The sequence below is a fragment of the Pantherophis guttatus genome, chromosome 3, assembly GCF_059756535.1.
Source record: "Pantherophis guttatus breed Tessera chromosome 3, ASM5975653v1, whole genome shotgun sequence".
Taxonomy (NCBI): domain Eukaryota; kingdom Metazoa; phylum Chordata; class Lepidosauria; order Squamata; family Colubridae; genus Pantherophis; species Pantherophis guttatus.
Genome location: NC_142065.1, coordinates 144118548 through 144138940, shown reverse-complemented (window position 1 = coordinate 144138940; position 20393 = coordinate 144118548). Strand labels below are relative to the sequence as shown.

The window sequence follows — 20393 nt, the reverse complement described above, 5'->3', positions numbered from 1 at the left end:
TGGTGATTAACCTAATGGTGATTTTGTGATTTGAATTGGGTAAACAATACCTTGAAATAAAATCATGATTTAGAGGTTTGATAGGAGCATTTTATAGTTGCTTGGTAACCGGCAGAGACTGCGACTATGTTTTATTAAGCATGCCAGGTACCTGAATCTGGATTAGACATCGGGGCTTTTTATCTGGATAACGGCTGCAGTCTATTGCAGGGTTATCATAAGTGTCATTTCTACCTGGTTCTGCTTCCTAGCTAGATTTGGCTGATTTGGAAAGCAGACTATTTTAGGGACTAGGTATTTTTTATTTCCTTTAAAAAAAAAAAAAACATCAACCAAAACAAATTATTTTCTAAAAATCCTTCTAGAATTGTCATTCTGTGGGTAGATTGGGGTAATTATGTGGTGAATGGACATTTAAGAAACTATAATGTTAAGTAGGTTTATTCTAGGATATTTTTAAAAAAATACTACGAAGTTGATTATGTGAAATACACCAACACAATTCACTGGCTGCTTGATGCAATTCTGTAGGTTTTTTTTTTTTTTTTTAATTTGATTTATATGCCGCCCTTCTCCGGAGACTCAGGGCAGCTTACAATGTGCTCAGCAATAGCCTTCATCCTTTTTGTATATTTATACAAAGTCAGCTTATTGCCCCCACAACTGGGTCCTCAATTTACCTACCTTAGAAAGGATGGAAGGCTGAGTCAACCTTGAGCCTTGGCGAGATTCGAACCTGCAGTAATTGCAGGCAGCTGGTCTTAATAACCAGCTTAATAACAGGGTGCCTTAGACCACTGTACTACCAAGGCTCTTTTGGAAGAACAATACAAAAATGTAGTGGTGAAATGTAAAATGTAAAATTTGTTACTACCGGTTGTGTGGGCGTGTCTTGGTGGGGGGTAATGGGTGGGCGTGACCAACTTTTTTTTTAACTTTTAAAAGCATTTTTTCTGTAAAAAAAATGCTTTTAAAAGGCTCTGACAATCCCAGCTGAGTTGCCTGATCATCAGAAGCTTTTTTTTTCTTTTAAAAGCTTTTTTTTTTTGCTTTTAAAAGAAAAAAAGTCTCTGTTGATCAGGCAACTCAGCTGGGATTGTCAGAGCCTTTTAAAAGCATTTTTTCTACAACCTCTTCGGCCAGAGAGATCGTCGAAAAAATGCTTTTAAAAGGCTCTGACAATCCCAGCTGAGCCGCGCGATCATCAGAGGCTTTTTTTTTAACTTTTAAAAGCATTTTTTCTACAAACTCTTCAGCCGGAGGTTGTAGAAAAAATGCTTTTAAAAGTAAAAAAAAAAAAAGCCTCTGATGATCGCGCAGCTCAGCTGGGCATGGGGGGAGCGCAGGGATTTTTGCTACTGGTTCTCCGAACCACCCGCCTACCGGATCAGGCGATCTGGTCTGAACTGGGAGCATTTTACCCCTGCAAAAAGCATATTACACAAGCATAGTGTCTATGTCTGTTTTTATTTTCATCTTGTTGCAGTACTCACTAACATATTTTGGTTTTTTTTTTTAATGTTTTCATTAAACAAGACACATTCACATTGTATTTCATCTTTTCATCTTCCAGATCCCAACTCTACAGTACTTTTCAGTTGTTTAAAGGCTTGTTTTAAATAAAATTAAAAGGGAAGCCAGCATGTTCTAAAGCAGGGCTGTCAAACTCGTGGCCTGCAGGCTGGATGCGTCACACACTGGTCACGCTCATGCCCAGATTAACAAAGGGGGGAAAAAAGTCCTGATACATCACGTGACGCCATGAGTTTGACACCCCTGTTCTAAAGCAAGAACCAACCTCCAATTATCTTTATTTCAAATAATTCCTTTGGATTCTACATAGGTTCTCATAGGTCCAGGTAATCCTCATTTAACCATAATTGGGCCTGGTAAATCCATTGCTAAGTGATGTGGTCATTATGCAAATAGCCGTATGACTTATTGTATCATTTTGCTGTGGTCATTAAGTAAATTACCTGCAGTCGTTAAGTGAGACATCTTGTGACCACGACTTAAGATTTTACTGCTGGCTCCGCTACCAACTCTGCTTGTTGGAAACCAGCTGTGAACCTTGCAAATGATGATCACATGACTGAAGAACACTACAGTGGTTGTAAGTGCAAGGACTGTAAAGTTACCTTTTCAGCATCATCATAACTTTGAACAGTCACTAGACAATGCAGTTGTTAAAGTAAAGACTGTGTTTCTTAGAAAATAAAAATGTTGAATGATTGATTATCTGTAAATATACTCACTAGCTCCCCACCAAAAAAAGAAAAGAAAAGAAAACTTTTTCTTTGAGTGCCCCATAGCATGATCTCAAAATGTGACATACAGGTAGTCCTCAACATATGGACTACAATTGAGCCCCAAATTTTTGTTGCTAAGAGAGGCAGCTGTTCAGTGAGTTTTGCCCCATTTTATATCCTTTCTTACAATAGTTTGTGAAGTGAATCACTGCAGTTGCTAAGTTAGTAGCACTGTTGTTAAATTCCCCATTGCCTTTGTTTGTCAGAAGGTCACAAAAGTTGATCGCTGACGGTTGCAGTGTCCCAGTGACTCTGGGACGCTGCAACCGTCATAAATGTGTTGCCAAACATCTGAATTTTGATCATGTGACCATGGGGAGGCTGCAATGTTTGTGTGAAAAATGGTCATAAACCAATTTTTTCAGTGCTGTTGTCACTTCAAACGATCATTAAATGAAAGGTTGTACGTCAAGGACCACATGTAGAGCAAGAAGATTGCAGAGTCCTGGTCTTGATTAGAGATGGAGAAACTCTGGCTTTCCAAATACCACTGAGTCACAATTCCTCAAATCCCTTAGTTTTAACGATGCTGACTAGAACGCCTGAGAATTACAGTTCATCAGCATAAGAAACCTGCAGCATTTTCATGCATGTTGCATAAAATGAGGGTGAAGCATCAAATAAAAACAATCGTGCTTTTAAAAAAATATTATTGTTGTAATTATTTGGAAAGAAAAGAGAAAAAGAGGGAAGGGGAAGGAAGGAAGGAAGGAAGGAAGGAAGGAAGGAAGGAAGGAAGGAAGGAAGGAAGGAAGGCTCACCAAACATACATCTCTTATACCAAATAAATCTAGTTCTATGTACATAATATATTTTAGAATTAAATTATTAAATTTTAAGTCACACAATGCCTAAATATTTAGGTAATTCTCTCGGGGATAACCCTTTGGTGAAATGGTTGTTGTATAGAAGGAGAGGTAGGTTTCTCTGACCTTTTGTATAACCAAATAAAGAGTGGAAGCCCTTTCACTCTTTCCGTATCAATTATTTTGCAAATTTAAAAGCAGAGAATATTCACTTCTATTGTCCTCCTGTTAATTTACAGAGAGTTAGAATAAAGTCCAGAAGATTATAAACATCTATAAACAAAACTAAAACACACACACGATTCTTCCAAAACAAAATGGATTCACGTATCTATTGTGTGGAAGGCCACCATACTTGTAACATTATTTATTCCCAGTTGTATTTGGTGACATTCATTTTTGTGGGCCAGGAAAGCTTGGTTTTGAACAGACGCATATAAACTTTAAAAATAAATACATAGAAGCAATAGAATATCAGCCAAAGTGTAACATGATTTTAGCCAGGATGAACTTTTTTTTATGCAGGTATTTTTCAAAAGAAATAGGAGGGAACAAAGTCTTCAGACATATTCTTTTCCTCCCTCCCCTTTTTGTATGATGCTTATTTTTCATAGCACAATTTATATTCTACATACAGAATATATATTCTACATCCAAAATCAATATATATAATTGTTGTTTTGTTAAATACACCCGATCTGAATCATGAATCTCCAGTGACATACTGTTTCCAAAACATTTTGGGAATGTTTTGACAAGAGAGTGTTTACAATCATGGATTCTTTGAAATTGGCTGGGGAACATTGCGCCCAGTGCAGAATTCTAATTTGCAAATGGATAATATGGAACCTATAACGCATCAGTGCATACATTTCCTTTTGTTCCTCTTTTATTTTGACAGGGTTGGTCGTCGTCCAGTGCTGCTCTTCTCAGTGTTGCTCATCTTAATATTTGGACTGACAGTGGCCCTCTCAGTGAATGTGACCATGTTCAGCACACTCAGGTTTTTTGAAGGGTTTTGCCTGGCTGGAATAACCCTTTCCTTGTATGCACTACGTGAGTATTGTCTTCAGAATACATCTTGGATATCTTTCTAAAAAATATTTGTGTTATAAGCCTCATGTCATTGTTGATTGTGTTTTCGTATGATTATGCCAAGAAGATTGAATGGCAATTCTACACACACACACACACACACACACACACACACACACAAATATATAAATATATATCTCAAATTTATATTTCGCTGATAAAGAAATAAAGGGAGACTAGTATAGATCTATTTCAAGCTATTTAGCTCTTATCAGCTAGCCATACCCTTACTTGGATTTGAACTTGGGCTGCCTGCATGTTAGGCAGTTGTATTAACCTCTGAGCCACATGTTCTCCTCTCTTCATCAGCTTGAGCCAGGAGAGAGATTAAGTGTTTTTCTATCGAGACACCTGGTCTACCCCAGCATATGGGAGGGGAGGGAGCATATTGTATCCCTTTCGCCTTTCAGCTCCAATCCAGGAGCCCTCAAGCAGTCGCATTCACGACAAACCATTTTATACCAAATTTATATTTCGCTGATAAAGAAATAAAGGGAGACTAGTATAGATCTATTTCAAGCTATTTAGCTCTCATCAGCTAGTAATGATATATATGTCATTACTCAATTTCTTCTTGTGTTATATTACTGAGAAACTAGTCAAACTGGCTGGTGCAGCTATGGTGTTAGACAGAACACCAGAATAAGTGATGCAGAATGAAGATAACCTAACAACAGGGTAGATACATTCTCTTGGATCACATTTAATCTAACCAGCCAAGTGTGGCAAATTAGATGCTCTGTGAAGTATGTGGGTAGGGCATGATTATATAGACTACATAAGATGCCTCTTCCATCTCATCATTAAAAATAATTACGCACTGAAGCCAAATGCCTTTTTCATTGGCTGCACCAAAACATATTTCGATTGCAAGTAGGCTCAAGGCCAACATTTCACATTAAAAATTATCTTCCCCTTCCCAACCTACTCAACCTACAAAATACTATGCACCCAGATCTCCAACCAGACTTCAGACAATATGTGCAGAGATCAGAAGAGGCTATTTTTCTGATAGTAGTTGTTAATCTGTCCAGAGAAAACATTGTTTGAATACCATCTATAACTGATCCCATTGAAATCAGTGGAATGTTCATTAAACCAGTTTATGGTTATGTCCAGCTAACGTACTAATACAGTTTGCCTGGATATTACAATCTTCAATTTTTTCTCTCTGTCCCCTTCTAATGGGATAAAATTAAAGATCCCCTCAATTACCAGGCTTGGACATATATACTACTATACATACTTATCGGCAATGGTAAATTTCTTGTCAACAATCAAATTAGATTCCTATGGTCTTTTTTTTTCCTGCGCTCCCTAATCTAACCAAATACTAATTTTAGTAAGATTGGCTAAGGTCAGCTAGATGGTCTTTAGAGGAATACAAATAGCATGTCGTCCATGCAATGATGTAAGTTTGTTCTGCAAATCCATTCCTATTTTTTTTTGCTGAATCTTTTTCCTTTTACTATTTTCATTATGGTTACTCTAGGCTCAGGGAGAGCCCAGTTAAGTAAAGTTAATAATGCAAGTTCATGTGGCAGTTAGGATAAGGAAATATTCATCAATATTGCTCTTATCTTCATATTTCCACCGCATAGGGCAGTGATGGCTAACCTTTTTGCCATCACGTGCCAGGAAGGGGGGGCAGAGGGGTTGCGCACGTGCGTGCCCCCACCCATAATTCTATGCAAAAACCAGCCATTTTTGGCCTCCAGAGGGCGTCCTTGGGGGGGGTGGAGAAGGCCATTTTCGCCCTCCCCAAACTCCTAGAGAGGCTCTGGAGGCTGGGGACAGCAAAAAATGGGCCTTCTGGTCCCACTGGAAGTTGGCAAATGGGCCGTTTCTGGCCTCTGGAGGGTGGGGAAGGCTCTTTTCGCCCTCCCCAGACTCCTAGAAAGGCTCTGGAGGCTGGGGACAGCAAAAAATGGGCCTTCCGGTCCCACTGGAAGTTGGCAAATGGGCCGTTTCTGGCCTCTGGAGGGTGGGGAAGGCTCTTTTTGCCCTCCCCAGACTCCTAGAAAGGCTCTGGAGGCTGGGGACAGCAAAAAACGGGCCTTCCCCACCACCACCCTGAGGCCCTCCGGAGGCAGGAAACAGGCTGTTTCCCTACTTCTGGTGGGCCCAGGAGCTGAGCTCGCGTGCCCACTGATATGGCGTGCCATAGGTTCGCCATCACGGGCATAGGGATAGGATTTGCCAAATAGACATGCTTTATTTACATTTTTTCAAAGTTTTCTTAAACACCAACTCCTTTTCTTGATCAAAGAGGGAAGGGAAGAGGCTCACTTCAAAAGAATTCAGTCAGAAAACCTGGTGCATGAATCAATTCTAGCAGTTATACCTGAAAATTAAGTACAGAATGTACTGCACTGCCTAAAAGGTCATAATAATGGCTTGTATCCAAAATTCTCTAAGCAAAGGAAAATAGTGTGTTAGAACTGTTCTGGGGACACTGACGAGATAAAGAGATGAGGCAATTGTTGTACGTGTTAGTTGCTATCGAATTCTTATTTTCCAACTGGTAAACCTCTTCTCTCTCATTTTCTTCCTCATTTGCAACTTAAGCCCATGTTAATGTTTACATGCATATTTGCTTAAAAGATCAATATAAATCTGTGGACTTTTTGCAAGCAGTGTTCTTAAAAGTAAACCTTTTGGAAGATTCCTTTTCGCAAATGTAAACATCTGGGTCACACATCCCTCTAATGACTACCTTGCTACATACAGTATACTGTTTGTGTATAAAATTTTGAAAAGTGCAAATGTTTAAAGGTTTTCAAATCAGTATAGGAAGAAATCACTTCCTATCATTGAGATAGGCCTGGGAATATTCCCTGAAACCATAGAGCAATTCCCCTCCCCCACCTGGGCACATCTGATCATCTCTCTCTGCTGCTGTGCCCAAAGTATATCCCTCTTAGGAAAAGAATACAACCAGTCATGAAAACTGTCAAAATCTGGCCGGAGAGAGCACTCAGCCAGTTGCAGGATTACTTTGAAACCACTGAGTAGAGTATATTTGAACATCTAGAACTTCACAAATACACTGGCACTGTACTCTCATATATTAAAACATGCACAGATAATGTAACAGTGGATAAGTGCATCAGAGTCTATGGAATTGTAAACCCTGGATGTCAGCAAAGGTACAGATACTTCTGAGAGTCCGGAATTCCGCCTTTAAGGCAGGTGACAGAGATAAATATAACAATATTAAATAACAATAAATATAACAAGGACAGGGCAAAACTAAGGAGAGGCATTAAGGCAGCTAAACAGAAATATAAATAGAAGGTGGAGAACCATCTAGCAGACAACAATCTGAGGCAGGTGTGGCAGGGATCTAACCAATTACAAGGGCAACCCAATGTAGACAGTCAACACCGATGCCTCATTGGTGGAGGAGTTGAACATCTTTGCCCCCTATGAGGTCAAAAGACCTGACCCTGCGGCCCCAACTCACCGGCCCTCCAACTTCCAGCTACTCACCCTGCATGAAGACCAAATGAGAGCTGTATTGAAGGCCGTGAATCCCAACAAAGCTGCAGGTCCAGACAGGGTGCTGGGGAAAGTGGTAAAAACCTGCGCTGACCAATTATCAGAGGTCCTAACAAGGATTTTTAACATCTCCCTGCAAACGGTCAGTGTTCCATCATGTCTGAAAACAGCCACCATCATCCCAGTCCAGAAGGAGACAGCCATAAACAGCCTGAATGACTACAGACCCATTGCACTAACATCTGTAGTGATAAAGTACTTTGAGAGACTGGTTCTTCAATACCTCAGGTCATGCCTTCCATCAACATCAGTTCACCTATAGAGGAAATAGGTTGACAGGCGATGCCATTGCCACTGCCCTACATACTGTATTGAGACACCTAGAGAAACCTGGGAACTACAAAAGAATGGTCTTCATAGACTACAGCTCGGCCTTTAACACAATATTGCTGGGCATTCTCATTAAAAAGTTGACTGATTTGAATACCCGTGCTGGGTATTATTACATGAGGGGACGAATCAGCATACAGGGAAGAAGTTCAGAAGTACTCTACATGGTGGTCAGAAAACAACTTGGATCTAAACACCAGCAAGACAAAGGAGATGGTGTCTGCCTCAGCTACAGACCCCAAAGAACGCAGCACACACAAAGTCTGTACAAACCTTAATTTACTAATTAAAGACTACTAATGAGCTGTCTTAGTAGTTGTTCAACACAAGTACAATAAATCAGTCTTTTCTGAACAAGGGCTGTTAATTTAACTTCATTAACAGCCGACAAGAATTCAAAGAATAATAACTCAGTTCCTAGGCACAGTATTTCAGATAACCATAATCTTACTGTGGTTGGCAGAATGCCCAGAAGCAATTTGCAGGAAAAATGATAAGAGCTAAATCAAACGTTTTCTGTAATCAAGACGCAAAGGAATTTGAACGAAGGTGTTTCCTGCAAATTGCATCAGTCGTCGTCCTTCCTTAAATAGGCTGGGGAGGGGCCAATTAGTCCCAAGCCTTACTCTCGAGGAGACGTCCTCCTGATGAGCCACTCCTGCCTTTTCGCAGCTCTGTGCGCTTGTGCATCGAGAAGAGGCTCCTCCTCTTCTTCCTCTTCACTTATGGGAGCTTCTGGAGGTTCTGAAGGCCCTGGCTGAATCCCTGCCTCTGGCACCACATCTTCTCCAGCCTCCTCATTGTCTGACTCGAGTGCCAACTGCACAGGCTGATGGCGCAGCACCACACCAGCCTCCTCGCTCTCGGAATCAGCTACTAATTGCACAGGCCGCTGACGGGCCACAACAGATGGTGTTGGACTTCTGGAAGCAGAGAGAGGAACCTGCCCCATTCTACATCAAGGGGGGCTGTGTGGAGAGGGTCTCCTCGTTCAAATTCCTGGGAGTGCACCTTAGCCAAGATCTCACGTGAAAAAATAACATGTCCCAGGTGGTTAGAAATGTCCAACAGAGACTCCATTTCCTTAGGGTCTTGCGGAAAAATCAGGTGGAACAATGGCTGATGACTTCCTTTTACTGGTCCATAATAGAAAGCGCCCTCACATATTGTGTTATGGTATGGTACACTGGCTTAACAGCCGTGGACAGCAAGGCATTACAGAGGGTGATGAGCACAGCACAAAAAATCATGGGCTGCCCCCTAATCCTACTGGATGACATCGCCAGGTCCCGCTGTCTCAGCAGAGTGAGGAAAATCCTTAGGGATGATTCACACCCTGGACCATCAGGCAGGAGATATAGAAGTATAGTCAGCTGAACAAATAGCCTGAAAAATAGCTTTTATCCATGGGCTGTCACTCTTAAATGCAACGTAACACCACAATCATGTTTAATGTGATAGACTTATAGTGCCAGTGCAACATGTATATACATGTATGTATAACATGTATATTACCACAATATAATATTGTGTGTGTGTGTGTGTGTGTGTGTGTGTGTGTGTGTGTAAATGTGTGCTAGTTTATTACTTTAGGGATTTCTTTTTCGTCTATTGATTTATTGAGATGTATTCTGCATTCTTGGATGGGCTGCCCCAAGGGAGACTCATTCAATTTCATTGTACACATGTTGTGTATTGACAATAACGGTTTGAATTGAATTACGGTATGATTTAACTAAGGATAGTTTATTGGAAAACACTTTTTCACAGTTGATTGAGTTTATGGAATGCATTGAGCTGTAGGCCATGATTAACAAACTACAGTGACTATGTTTATATAACTCCATCTCGTCCCCAAATCACACTGTGTTTACTGAGTTGGATGAACCAGGAGATAGTTGATAATTCTGAATCTGAGTAGATTGGATGTCCACATATAGTACCCAAGACAGCTTCCTTTGATATTTTGGTGAACTGAACAAAATTCTCAAAATACATAATACCGGGAACATAGGAATGGAATGTAGGTCACAAGATACAATACCATATAAAAAGATACAGGCATGCCATTTATAATGTGACGCAAAGGATTTTTAGAGATTATCTTGAACAATTAGACTTTAGGATTTGTGGTCCTTGTTTTGACACAGTGTAATTTCACCTGATCAGAAATAGCTCTTCTAGGAACAGAATATCTTTCTGCTAGCTAAACAACATTGTTGGAACCAAGCCCACTTCAGTACAATATTGCTTCTTTTGTTTAAAGTTGCATACTCTGCTTTTTCACCATAAAGCCCTTGAGGGGACCTTCAAAAACAGTATTACATCATGTTTAAAGTGTTATAACCAATAGAGAAATCTAATGAATGGTGCTTGCCAAGTTAAAAGAAAGTAGGAAGAGTGTCAGGGGGAAATGTTTAATCATTAAGAACCATGCAATTAATCTAGATTACAGACGCAAAATGCTTTATGCAATCGTATCATCTTCAGAATCCATCGTTTAACTGCTCAAAAGTGGAATGTTGTTTACAATTTTAATATGAATACTTTGCCAAGCTAAGTTCCTCAATCAGTAGGAAAGGAAACTGAAATTTCATGGCCCAGTGGACTTCAAATTGATTGACATCTGTGTTGAGTAATGTGCAATCCTTTTGGCACATAGCACTTCTTAATAGAATTCAAAAAATTGTGATTTATGGTATGAGTTGCAAGGAAAGGGAAGGAAAGATGACTCCCCACAAGTTGGATTGATTTAATTACAGTTATGATGATTTTTTTTTTTTAAATTTGATTTATATGCCGCCCTTCTCCGGAGACTCAGAGCGGCTTACAATGCGTTAAGCAATAGCCTTCATACTTTTTGTATATTTATATAAAGTCAGCTTATTGCCCCCACAAACTGGGTCCTCATTTTACCTACCTTAGAAAGGATGGAAGGCTGAGTCAACCTTGAGCCTGGAAGGCTGAGTCAACCTTGAGCCTGGTGAGATTCGAACTTACAGTAATTGCAGACAGCTGGTGTCAATCACAATGCTTTTAGTCTGCTGAGCCACCAGGCCCTGGTGTACCATTGGAAGGCCTGGAGGACCAAGTTGAGAACTGTTTGTCGGGTTGAAAATATATCTGGGTGGTTATTAAGAATCAATATTGACCTGATGGCACATAATCAGTTAATTCAGTCAGGGCATGAGCTGGTTAAAAACTGCCTTTATGAATGTAATTCGCTATGTCTTTGTTCAGAATCTGAAGTATTTTTCAAGACAAACTAAATATTTCTTTTGTAAGGCTTCATGGTATAGTATAACAGTGAAGTCACACACTTCTGGAAAGAATGTTTATAGAATCCCCCCCCCCCCCGTTTTGCTTTATTTTTAAGAATTAAATAGCAGGAAAACATCTGTGAAACCTAGCTTTCCAACAGGAGTAAATGTCTATCAAAGACTTCGCTCTTCTGAAAAAGTGCACATCTAGGTGTAATCTTTTGGAGCGGGGGAAGAATGTATAAATTAGTCTTGAATAAGTTATGAACCAACTAGATTCCCTTAGTTATAAGAGATAATAGCTATTTCCAAAGCACTTTATGGAACCTGATTTTTTTTCTTCCCAAACAAAAGTAAAAATGTACACAACTACAAGCAAACTTTTATTTAGATTCAAATGATATCTCCATGGCTAAGTTGAGTAATGGGGCATTTAGTAACTGCCCCATTTAGTGACCATTCACAGTTATGACAGTGATAAAAAATAACTTTGCAACCAATCCTCATATTTATGACCTTCACAAGTCTATAAACCAAAGAAAAGCTGAGGGGAGGTCATAAGCACAGTTGTGGTTTCACTTAGCAACCACTTTGCTTAATGACTGAGTTGCAGTAGCTAAATATATGGGCAGATAGCCCAAGAAGAAAAGTAATATTCCCAGAAAACCTTGGAATCTATTAAGTCCCTCCCTCCCTCCCTCCCTCCCTCCCTTCCTTCCTTCCCATAATGTAACCATATAAGAAAGTAATGCAGTTAAGCAGGTTGAGAAGTACTGACTAGCTGCATTTATATTCTGAATTGTTATGCAAAAGTTGCTTATTTTCTATAGGGTTTTTTTAATACAAAAAATACATTTGGGTATGGCTATAGCAGGCGTGAAATTAATTGTAATTGAAAATGAATCTGTCAGAATGTGATAAAATCATACAAGCTGGAAGGAACCATTAGGGCGTTGAGTCCAACCCGCTGTTTAATGCAGAGATTGAAATGTAAACATTTCTGACATATGGCTGTCTAGTGTCCACTTAAAACAATTTCCGATGAAGGGAACCTACTACATCTCTGGGGAATTGACTCTACTTTCGAACTACTAAGCAAAAAGTAGCTCTAGAATTATGTTCCAGGTTACGAATTTCTCATTCTGTTCAGCTTTTACCTGACTGTATTTGTCAGTGCTATGATTTAACAATTATGACTTGGCAGTTATTTTCATTCTGTGTACCATATCACCACAGAATTCAGTGTTACACACCCCTTTAATTGTATCCTGCCAATCTATAATAATTAAGCTTTCACCTCTGTGACACAGTGTTTTTTTGGTATTTTCAGATTGTATGTATTCTTTTTAGTCTTTTTTTTTTAAAAAAAAATCAACTCAAACCACAATAGGCCTCTTTAAATCTCCATAAGCATTATGGATTATCATTAGGGGTATGAATGTATTTTGCTTAGTGCCTCAGTCCTGCTGAAATCCTGTGATCACTTCCTTGGACCTAAGTATCACTTCAGAATTAAACTGATCTTTATAGTCCATATCAGTTTGACGTATGTTCATTTATAAATCCATTTCATCTAATTTCTGTTATGATCAGCAATTTTTTTTAAAAAATCCACACAACATTGTATTTCTCTATAGAAGTATTCACACCTCCCTAATTGCCAAATGTATTTTTGTCAAAGTTTATAATTGTATGTATTTTATCCCCAATTTCACAAATATGTGTATTCTTCACACAGAATTTCCTCACTATATAGGAGACATTGACAATCATATAATACCTATGTTCTTTGTTAGTCCGGGAAATTAAAAACTTAGACTGAATAAAATATTCAAATATACCTCTTTCTGAATAGACAAATGTAAGATTATTACCCTATTAGTTACTGTGATTGAAGTAAAATTACTCATCAGCAATTGAGCAGTCAGGAAGGCTGGAGGTAATAACATTTGATTATTTTCAGTGCTGACTAACTCCTATCTTATACTGGTCACAGCCATGCTATTAATTTTAAGGATAGTATATGTTCGCTCTCTGAATACTCAATCTTGAATACTGGCTCCCCATAACTGTGCTAAGGAAGCTTTGGTTTTTTTCAAATGTTCTCCAAAAATAGCTCTTCTTATTCCTAATCAATTAGTAAGGTGCATGGGATTTATGGGAGTTGGAGTCCAATAATACCTGGAAGTTCACAACTGTTCTTCATTGTTCTACTTGTTGTGGCTCCGTTACCTGAGCCTGTGTCATCGGCAGGAGAGGACTCCGAGAGTGAAGGAGAGGAGTTGGCAAGGCCTCCCTCTCCAGGACCCTCCTCTCTGGCAATGCCTTTGGTGTCCGCCGAAGGTCAAGAGATAGGTCCGGGGCCAAGCACGTCCATGCAGCCACAGGTGGACAGTAATGAGGGAGATGAGTCTTGGCTGGATCCTCGGTAGCGTCGCAGAGATAAGCGCGCGCAACAGAAGAAGAGGCATGCCAGAGATTAAGCTGAGTCACTGGACCACACCCCACAGGGTATAAAAGGGGGTGAGGTGGCCATTCAGACTCTGTGACGGACAAAACTAACTACTATCGAGTCACATTGCATCTTTGGAAACAACACTATCTGCCTTGGATTTAATTACAGACTGGACTTGACAATTCTTGAACTGTGTGTATTTTGTTTATGAGTAAAGTCTTGGCAAGCAGCTACTGGGTTGCTGCCAATCCGCTTATCGAAAGAATTTGATTGTCTGCCAGTTTATTTAATCCCCGGCTGTCTGTTTGTGTGCGTGTGTGAGACGGGGACAGAACACTACTTCAATAAATGTTTCTTCTCTCTTTCCTCTTTTATTGTTTCTAAAGTTTCCAAATCTAAATAGTAATAATTGCTAGCAAAAAAGATAAATCTTACATATATGTGAAAATAATTTTCCATTTTTTGGTGAGGGTGCTCCTGACAGCTGTAATAGTAGTATGGTTATTACAGATAAATCTTCGAATTACGACCACAATTGAGCCAAAATTTCTGTTGCTAAGCAAGACAGTTGTTAAGTGAGTTTTGCCCCATTGTACAACATTTCTTGCCATAATGGTTAGGTGAATCACTACAGTTGTTAAGTTAGTAGTAAGGTTGTTCATAAGTAGTAGTAAGTAAGTAGTAAGGTTAAGTGAATCTGGTTCAGAAGGACACAAAAGGAGATCACATGACCCTGGGACACTGCAACTGTCATAAATACGAGTCAGTTGCCAAGCATCCGAATTTTGATCATGGGGATGTTGCAAAGGCCCTCAGTGTGAAAAATAGTCATGTCACTTTTTCAGTGCCTTCAAGCAGTCACTAAATGAATTGTTGTAAGTCAAGGAATACCTGTATTTATAGTGTCTATTTATATATCAAACTTTTGAACCACCCATCTCTCTCTCTCTCTCTCTCTCTCTCTCTCTCTCTCTCTCTCTCTCTCTCTCTCTCTCCCTCCCTCCCTCCCTCCCTCCCTCCCTCCCTCCCTCCCTCCCTCAGAGATGAGATCCCTCATTTTCTGGTTAAAATTGTCATATTCATTCTGTGTCTAATATGACTTTAACCTCAGTGTGCGAGACATAAAAAGCAACGGCACATATTTACATAGAGTTTAGAGGATTCAAAAAAATTGGCTGCACTAAAAATCACGCTGCAGAATTATGAAGCACAAGCGAGAATAAGCAGGTGATTGGGCTCTAAAAATAGCTTTGTTTGTGTAGAGAATAAGCCTCTTTGTGTTGGCACAAAGTAACTGGCATATCTCTGGACTGAAATACACCCAAGGGAAAATGGAAGGGCGCCATACAGGCAAGATACAGGTAGTCCTCAACTTACAGCCATTTGTTTAGCACTGGTTTGAAGTTACACTGTAGCTGAAAATAAATGACCTATGACCAGTCTTAGTAATTTTGACTGTCACACCATTCCCATGGTCATGTGATCAAAATTCGAATCCGTGGCAACCAATATATATTTACAACTGTTGCTGCATCCTGGGGTTATGTGATTGCCATTGGTAACCTTCCACCCAGAATCCAACAAACGAAGTCAATGGGGGAAACTGGATTCACTTAATTATTTTTTGATTCGCTTAACAACCCCAGTGATTTGCTTAAGAATTGTGGCCAAAAAAAAAAAAAAAGGTCCTTAAATCAGGTGCAATTCATTTAACAGCCACCTTACTTAGCAACAGATATTCCAGTCCCGATTGTGGTCGTATGTTGAAGACTATCTGTAGACTTGGTCTCAGTTGCAGTGGTGTCATTCACATTGCTGTAAACTTTCTAGTGAACAGGACAAAGGGAAGAAGAAAATATACCTGCACTTTAATTGCTAAAAAGTTACACAAGGTGAATCCTTTTCCTGGACTCGGAATGTACTAAAAACAAACAAACAAAAAAAAACAGACTTGTCAGACATTGGCATTAGCAGCCCAATTCGTCCTTCCTTGTTGTTTGTAGATCAAAACTGATATAACACAGAATGACAGAGTTGGACGGGACCTTGGAGGTCATCTAGTCCAACCACCTGATCGAGCAGGAAACCCTACACCATTTCAGACAAGTGACTGTCCAATCTCTTCTTAAAAGCTTCCAGGCAAGGCACTTCACTGGTTAATTGTTCTCATCGAAATTTCTCCTTAGTTGCTTAGTTTCCATCCATTGTTCCTTGTCTTGCTATCTGGTGCTTTGGAAAATAGGCTGACCCCCCTCTTCTTTGTGGCAGCCCCTTACATATTGGAACACTGCTATCATCTCTCCCCTAGTCTTTCTTTTTACCAGACTAGACATAACAATAGACCACAGGGTAGAAAGATGGACATGCATGCAGGGATACACACAAACATGTGAAGGACAGAAATGTATCAATGTTTCTGGCACATTTTACAGTTTTTTTTTTCAAGGAAGGTGCAGGAATGTTGAAATGTGCACAAAGAGACATTTTGATTGCCCATTTGTTTTTAAAAAATCTTATTATGATGTAGATGGAAATGCTAGATAGGTGAAACCCTCACGTTTCAGCAAAGATTCAACATAATATTTATGGTGGCTGCCATTTTATGAGGCTGTTTACCTGGTATTTCAACTGTGCTAAAATGGTAATGTATCCTGTGTTTAAAATAAACATTATGAAAACAACTGTTAAATCAAATAGAGTTATAGTACTACGATAGAATGGCTGTAATTCAATGTTTTAACAAGGCAGTGTTTTTTTCTAATTCAGCCAAAAGAAATTAAATTAAGATGACAGTAACCCAGTAAGGTTATTAAAGAGCTAAAGGAAAAATGTGATGGCTTTAAGATGGGGGAAACGAATCTAGCAATTCATTTTTATTTATTTTTTTATTTTATTTTATTGAATTTCTATACCGCCCTACTCCCGAAGGACTCAGGGCGGTGCACAGCCATGAAATAAAACACATAGATATACAAAATTTAAAATCGAATAAAATGAATTAAATAAATTTGGCTGAATTAATACCCATAATTTAAAATACCCATATTTTAAAATACATTAAAAATTTAAAATTTACACTTAAAAGGGAGAAGATTTAGGCGAGGCCAGCTTGATGAAATAAAAGCGTCTTCAGCTCGCGGCGGAAGGTGCGCAGATCCGGAATCATCCTCATGAAAAATATGCAGATTTTTCTCCTTCAACAATACCATGTTTTCCCAAAAATAAGACAGGGTCTTATTTTCTTTTGAACCCCGAAATAAGGGCTTGGCCTTATTGGGGGGTCTTATTATTTTGGGGGTGCAGGAGGCCCCGGATGGCCTGTGTACTCACAACCTGGAGTCCAGCAGAGAGAGGCTCCCTTCGCGCGCTGCCATTAAGCCCCTCCCTCCCGCGGTATGTGTGTAGAACGCGAGCAGCTCGAAGGCACCAAGCCTTGAGCTCATAGCCAATGCCGCCGCCGCTCACCACCAGCACCCGCGTGGGAGCCATGGCCTGGTCCAGCTCCCCTGCAGGGTCCAGCTCCAGCCATTACCATAGAATGGGAAGCACACTCCCAGAGCGGCCGCTGTCCTGGCTGGGGTTTGGAAGCCACAGAGGCAGAGTTTGGGGGAGAGAAAGAAAGACTTCTGCTGTTTCTGCTGCTTTCCTTGCATGCAGCCAAAAGCAGAAGCAGAAGAAATCTTTCTTTCTCTCCCCCCAAACTCTGCCTCTGTGGCTTCCAACCCCGCCAGGGCAGCGGCCGCTCTGGGAGTGTGCATCCCACTCTATGATGATGGTGGCCGGAAGCCTCCCCTTCCCCCCTGCTCCTCTACACTCCGATCGTCCCACAGTCCCCACACCAGAGCGCTGACCCACTGGAGCGCCCACTGGAGAGCCTGGGAAGCCTCTCTGCCTCGGCAGTCACTGGACTGGATGGCGATCAGGCCAGACTTCCTGGGGAAGGGAGCCTTGGAGGACACTTGCCCGCCTTCCCTTCCTCCCACAGGTCCAGTTTACTCTTTCCAGGTGCTGGACAGCCATGCCGAGGGCAGCCCCAACAGACACAGCTCAGCCGGCCCAGCCATGGCCAACGCTCCTCACCCACGGCTGAGCTTGTAGGCAGCGGCGGCAGCAGCAGCAACACCTGCAGCGCCTCAGCCATCCCTGCCGAGACCCGCGCCCAGCTGCAAGATGCGCCAGGCCTGCCATTGTAGTCCTCCGCGACTGCCCACCACGCATGGAGGCCTCTCTGCCACCGGTGGCCGCCCTGCCAAGGAAGCCCCGGGGCAGTGATGTTTGCGCTGGGGATGTTGTGGTGGGTGCTCAGTAGCATGGGCTATGTGGACATGGCACCTGGGTGCGGGGGAGAGAGCGGGTGGGTTGCCACCATGGCGCAGGAACAGGCACTCGAGGTCTACGGTCAGTGCCGCGGGGGGGCAAAAGGGGCGGGGGCTGCAGGAATTTGCAGGGATGTGGCTACCTTGGGAGGGTTGGGGGGGTGAGGGACCTGTGTGTGCGTGTGTGTGAGAGGGGGGGCTTATTTTGGGGGGAGGGCTTATATTTAGGCCCACCCTAAAAATCAGGCTTGGCCTTATTTTCGGGACATATCCTATTTTCAGGGAAACATGATATGTAACTTATGAAAACTACCAAGATGTTTTCTACTATATGTAACACAACAAATTGTTGTTATAATAAAATGGGAACTGAACTGATCCATAAATTTCGAAAGCCACAGGAAATATTACAGAGGTTTCCTTGAAGCTTTCAATAAAGATTTCCTCTCACAAGTTTATGGAGGAAAGGAAGTTCTCTAAAGAACTCGGAGTGGCTGCAAGTAGCAGCTTTTTAAGTAATGTGCAGGAATAACCTTTGATTTTTCAGTTCAGTGAGACCACAATGTAGACATACCCTGTTTCCCCGAAAATAAGACCCAACCAGAAAATAAGCCCTAACATGATTTTTCAAGATCATGGTAATATAAGCCCTACCCCAAAAATAAACCCCAGTTAAGATCATCAGCCAGACAGACGCAATTAGTACCATATTTCCCCCAAAATAAGACCTAACCAGAAAATAAGCCCTAATGCAACTTTTGCATCAAAAAATAATATAAAATCCGGTCTTATTTTCGGGGAAATATGGTAGAATTCAGGCATAATATTGTTGGGGGTTTTATTTTACCATTCCATTGTTTCTTTATTTGTTTATTTTTAATTATTACTACTCCTTATTTGTTGACATTTTTGGACCATTTACTATTTTGTACATCTGCAGAACGCAGATCTGATGTCTACATCAATAATATGATGTCAGAAATTTGCCTCAAACGGATTTGCTCTGAATTTTTGTGTAGAAAGTTTAGATGCGGTCTCTTCTGACCTATTAGATCTTTGCAATTCTAGAATTGCAAGGGGGCGGGGGGGTAACCATCCATTTTTTATATCTCCTAGACATTTTGGAAGCAAACATATGTATGGTCTACAGCAAAGTTAGGGGGGGAAAGCAAAATCAGTTAATGGCAAGGCATTGTGCAAGTTGCATTTTTAAAAAGTCTATACAGGTAGTCCTCGACTTACAACCATCATTTCTATGCGACCATTCAAAGTTGCAGTGGCAGTGAAAAGTGATTTATGACCGTTCTTCCCACTTACGACCATTGCAGCATCCCCATGGTCACATGATCCAAAATTCAGATGCTTGGCTCATGATGGTGGTATTGTCCCACGGTCATGTGATCACCTTGTGCAACCTTCTGACAAGCAAAGTCAATGGGGAACTTAGATTGACTTAACAACCATGTTACTAATTTAACAACTGCAGTGGTTCCCTTAACAACTGTGGCAAGACAGGTTGGAAAATGGGGCATGACTCATTTAATAACTGTCTTGCTTAGCAACAAAAATTGGGCTCGTAAATCAAGGACTACCTGTACAGGACAGAAGATTAGCTTCCATAAAGACCCATTGTTGATGACATTATCTCCTTGCATACTTGTGTCTTTTTCACCACTAGGGATACAATAGATGAGTGGAAGAGTCTTCACACATGCCTCTCTGTTTCTTATCTGGTCTATTATTAATTAACTGAGTCACCATGTTTACAATACAAAGGGATTTCTCTTCCTCTCTCTCTGTCTCTCACACAAATACACTTTCCTCTCTCCTCTTCAATATATTATTTAGTTATTTAGACAGACATGAGGCTTTACTATCCTCATGTATTTCTTAATCTATCTTTTATTCTACTATAGCCACCTATTTCGTCACAATGATTTTGAGTGTCTGATGATTTATAAAAACATAGCAAAGCACCATATAGAATGGGAAGCTGTTGGTGGGGGCCTTTGAGAGGCCAAGCCTCTTTCTGAAACAGCTTATAAAAGCAAAAAACCCTTATTCCACAAGGACTTTCCCAATGATGCATCCAGGCCAGTACCTTTATATATTGAAAAAGTATAATAACTGCATTAAGCTCTTTTTCTCCCTCGTTCAAGGAGGACTTCAGTTTTCCCTATTTTGTTATAAAATTTTGTCCTTCCTCTCCCATCTCTCTCTTTTTGGATATACTGTATACATTATACTGTATACATCTGTAT

The 20393-nt window shown here is 40.6% G+C and overlaps 1 protein-coding gene across 2 annotated transcripts in view; it reads left to right on the top strand.

The window, feature by feature from the left end:
• SLC22A23 (solute carrier family 22 member 23) overlaps nt 1-20393 on the top strand; it is a 98634-nt gene that overhangs the window by 30521 nt on the left and 47720 nt on the right. For both annotated transcript variants that reach the window (XM_034429079.3, XM_034429078.3), the window contains exon 3: nt 4017-4171. In XM_034429079.3, the coding sequence (XP_034284970.1) occupies nt 4017-4171 (155 nt within the window). The remainder of the gene's footprint in view (nt 1-4016; nt 4172-20393) is intronic.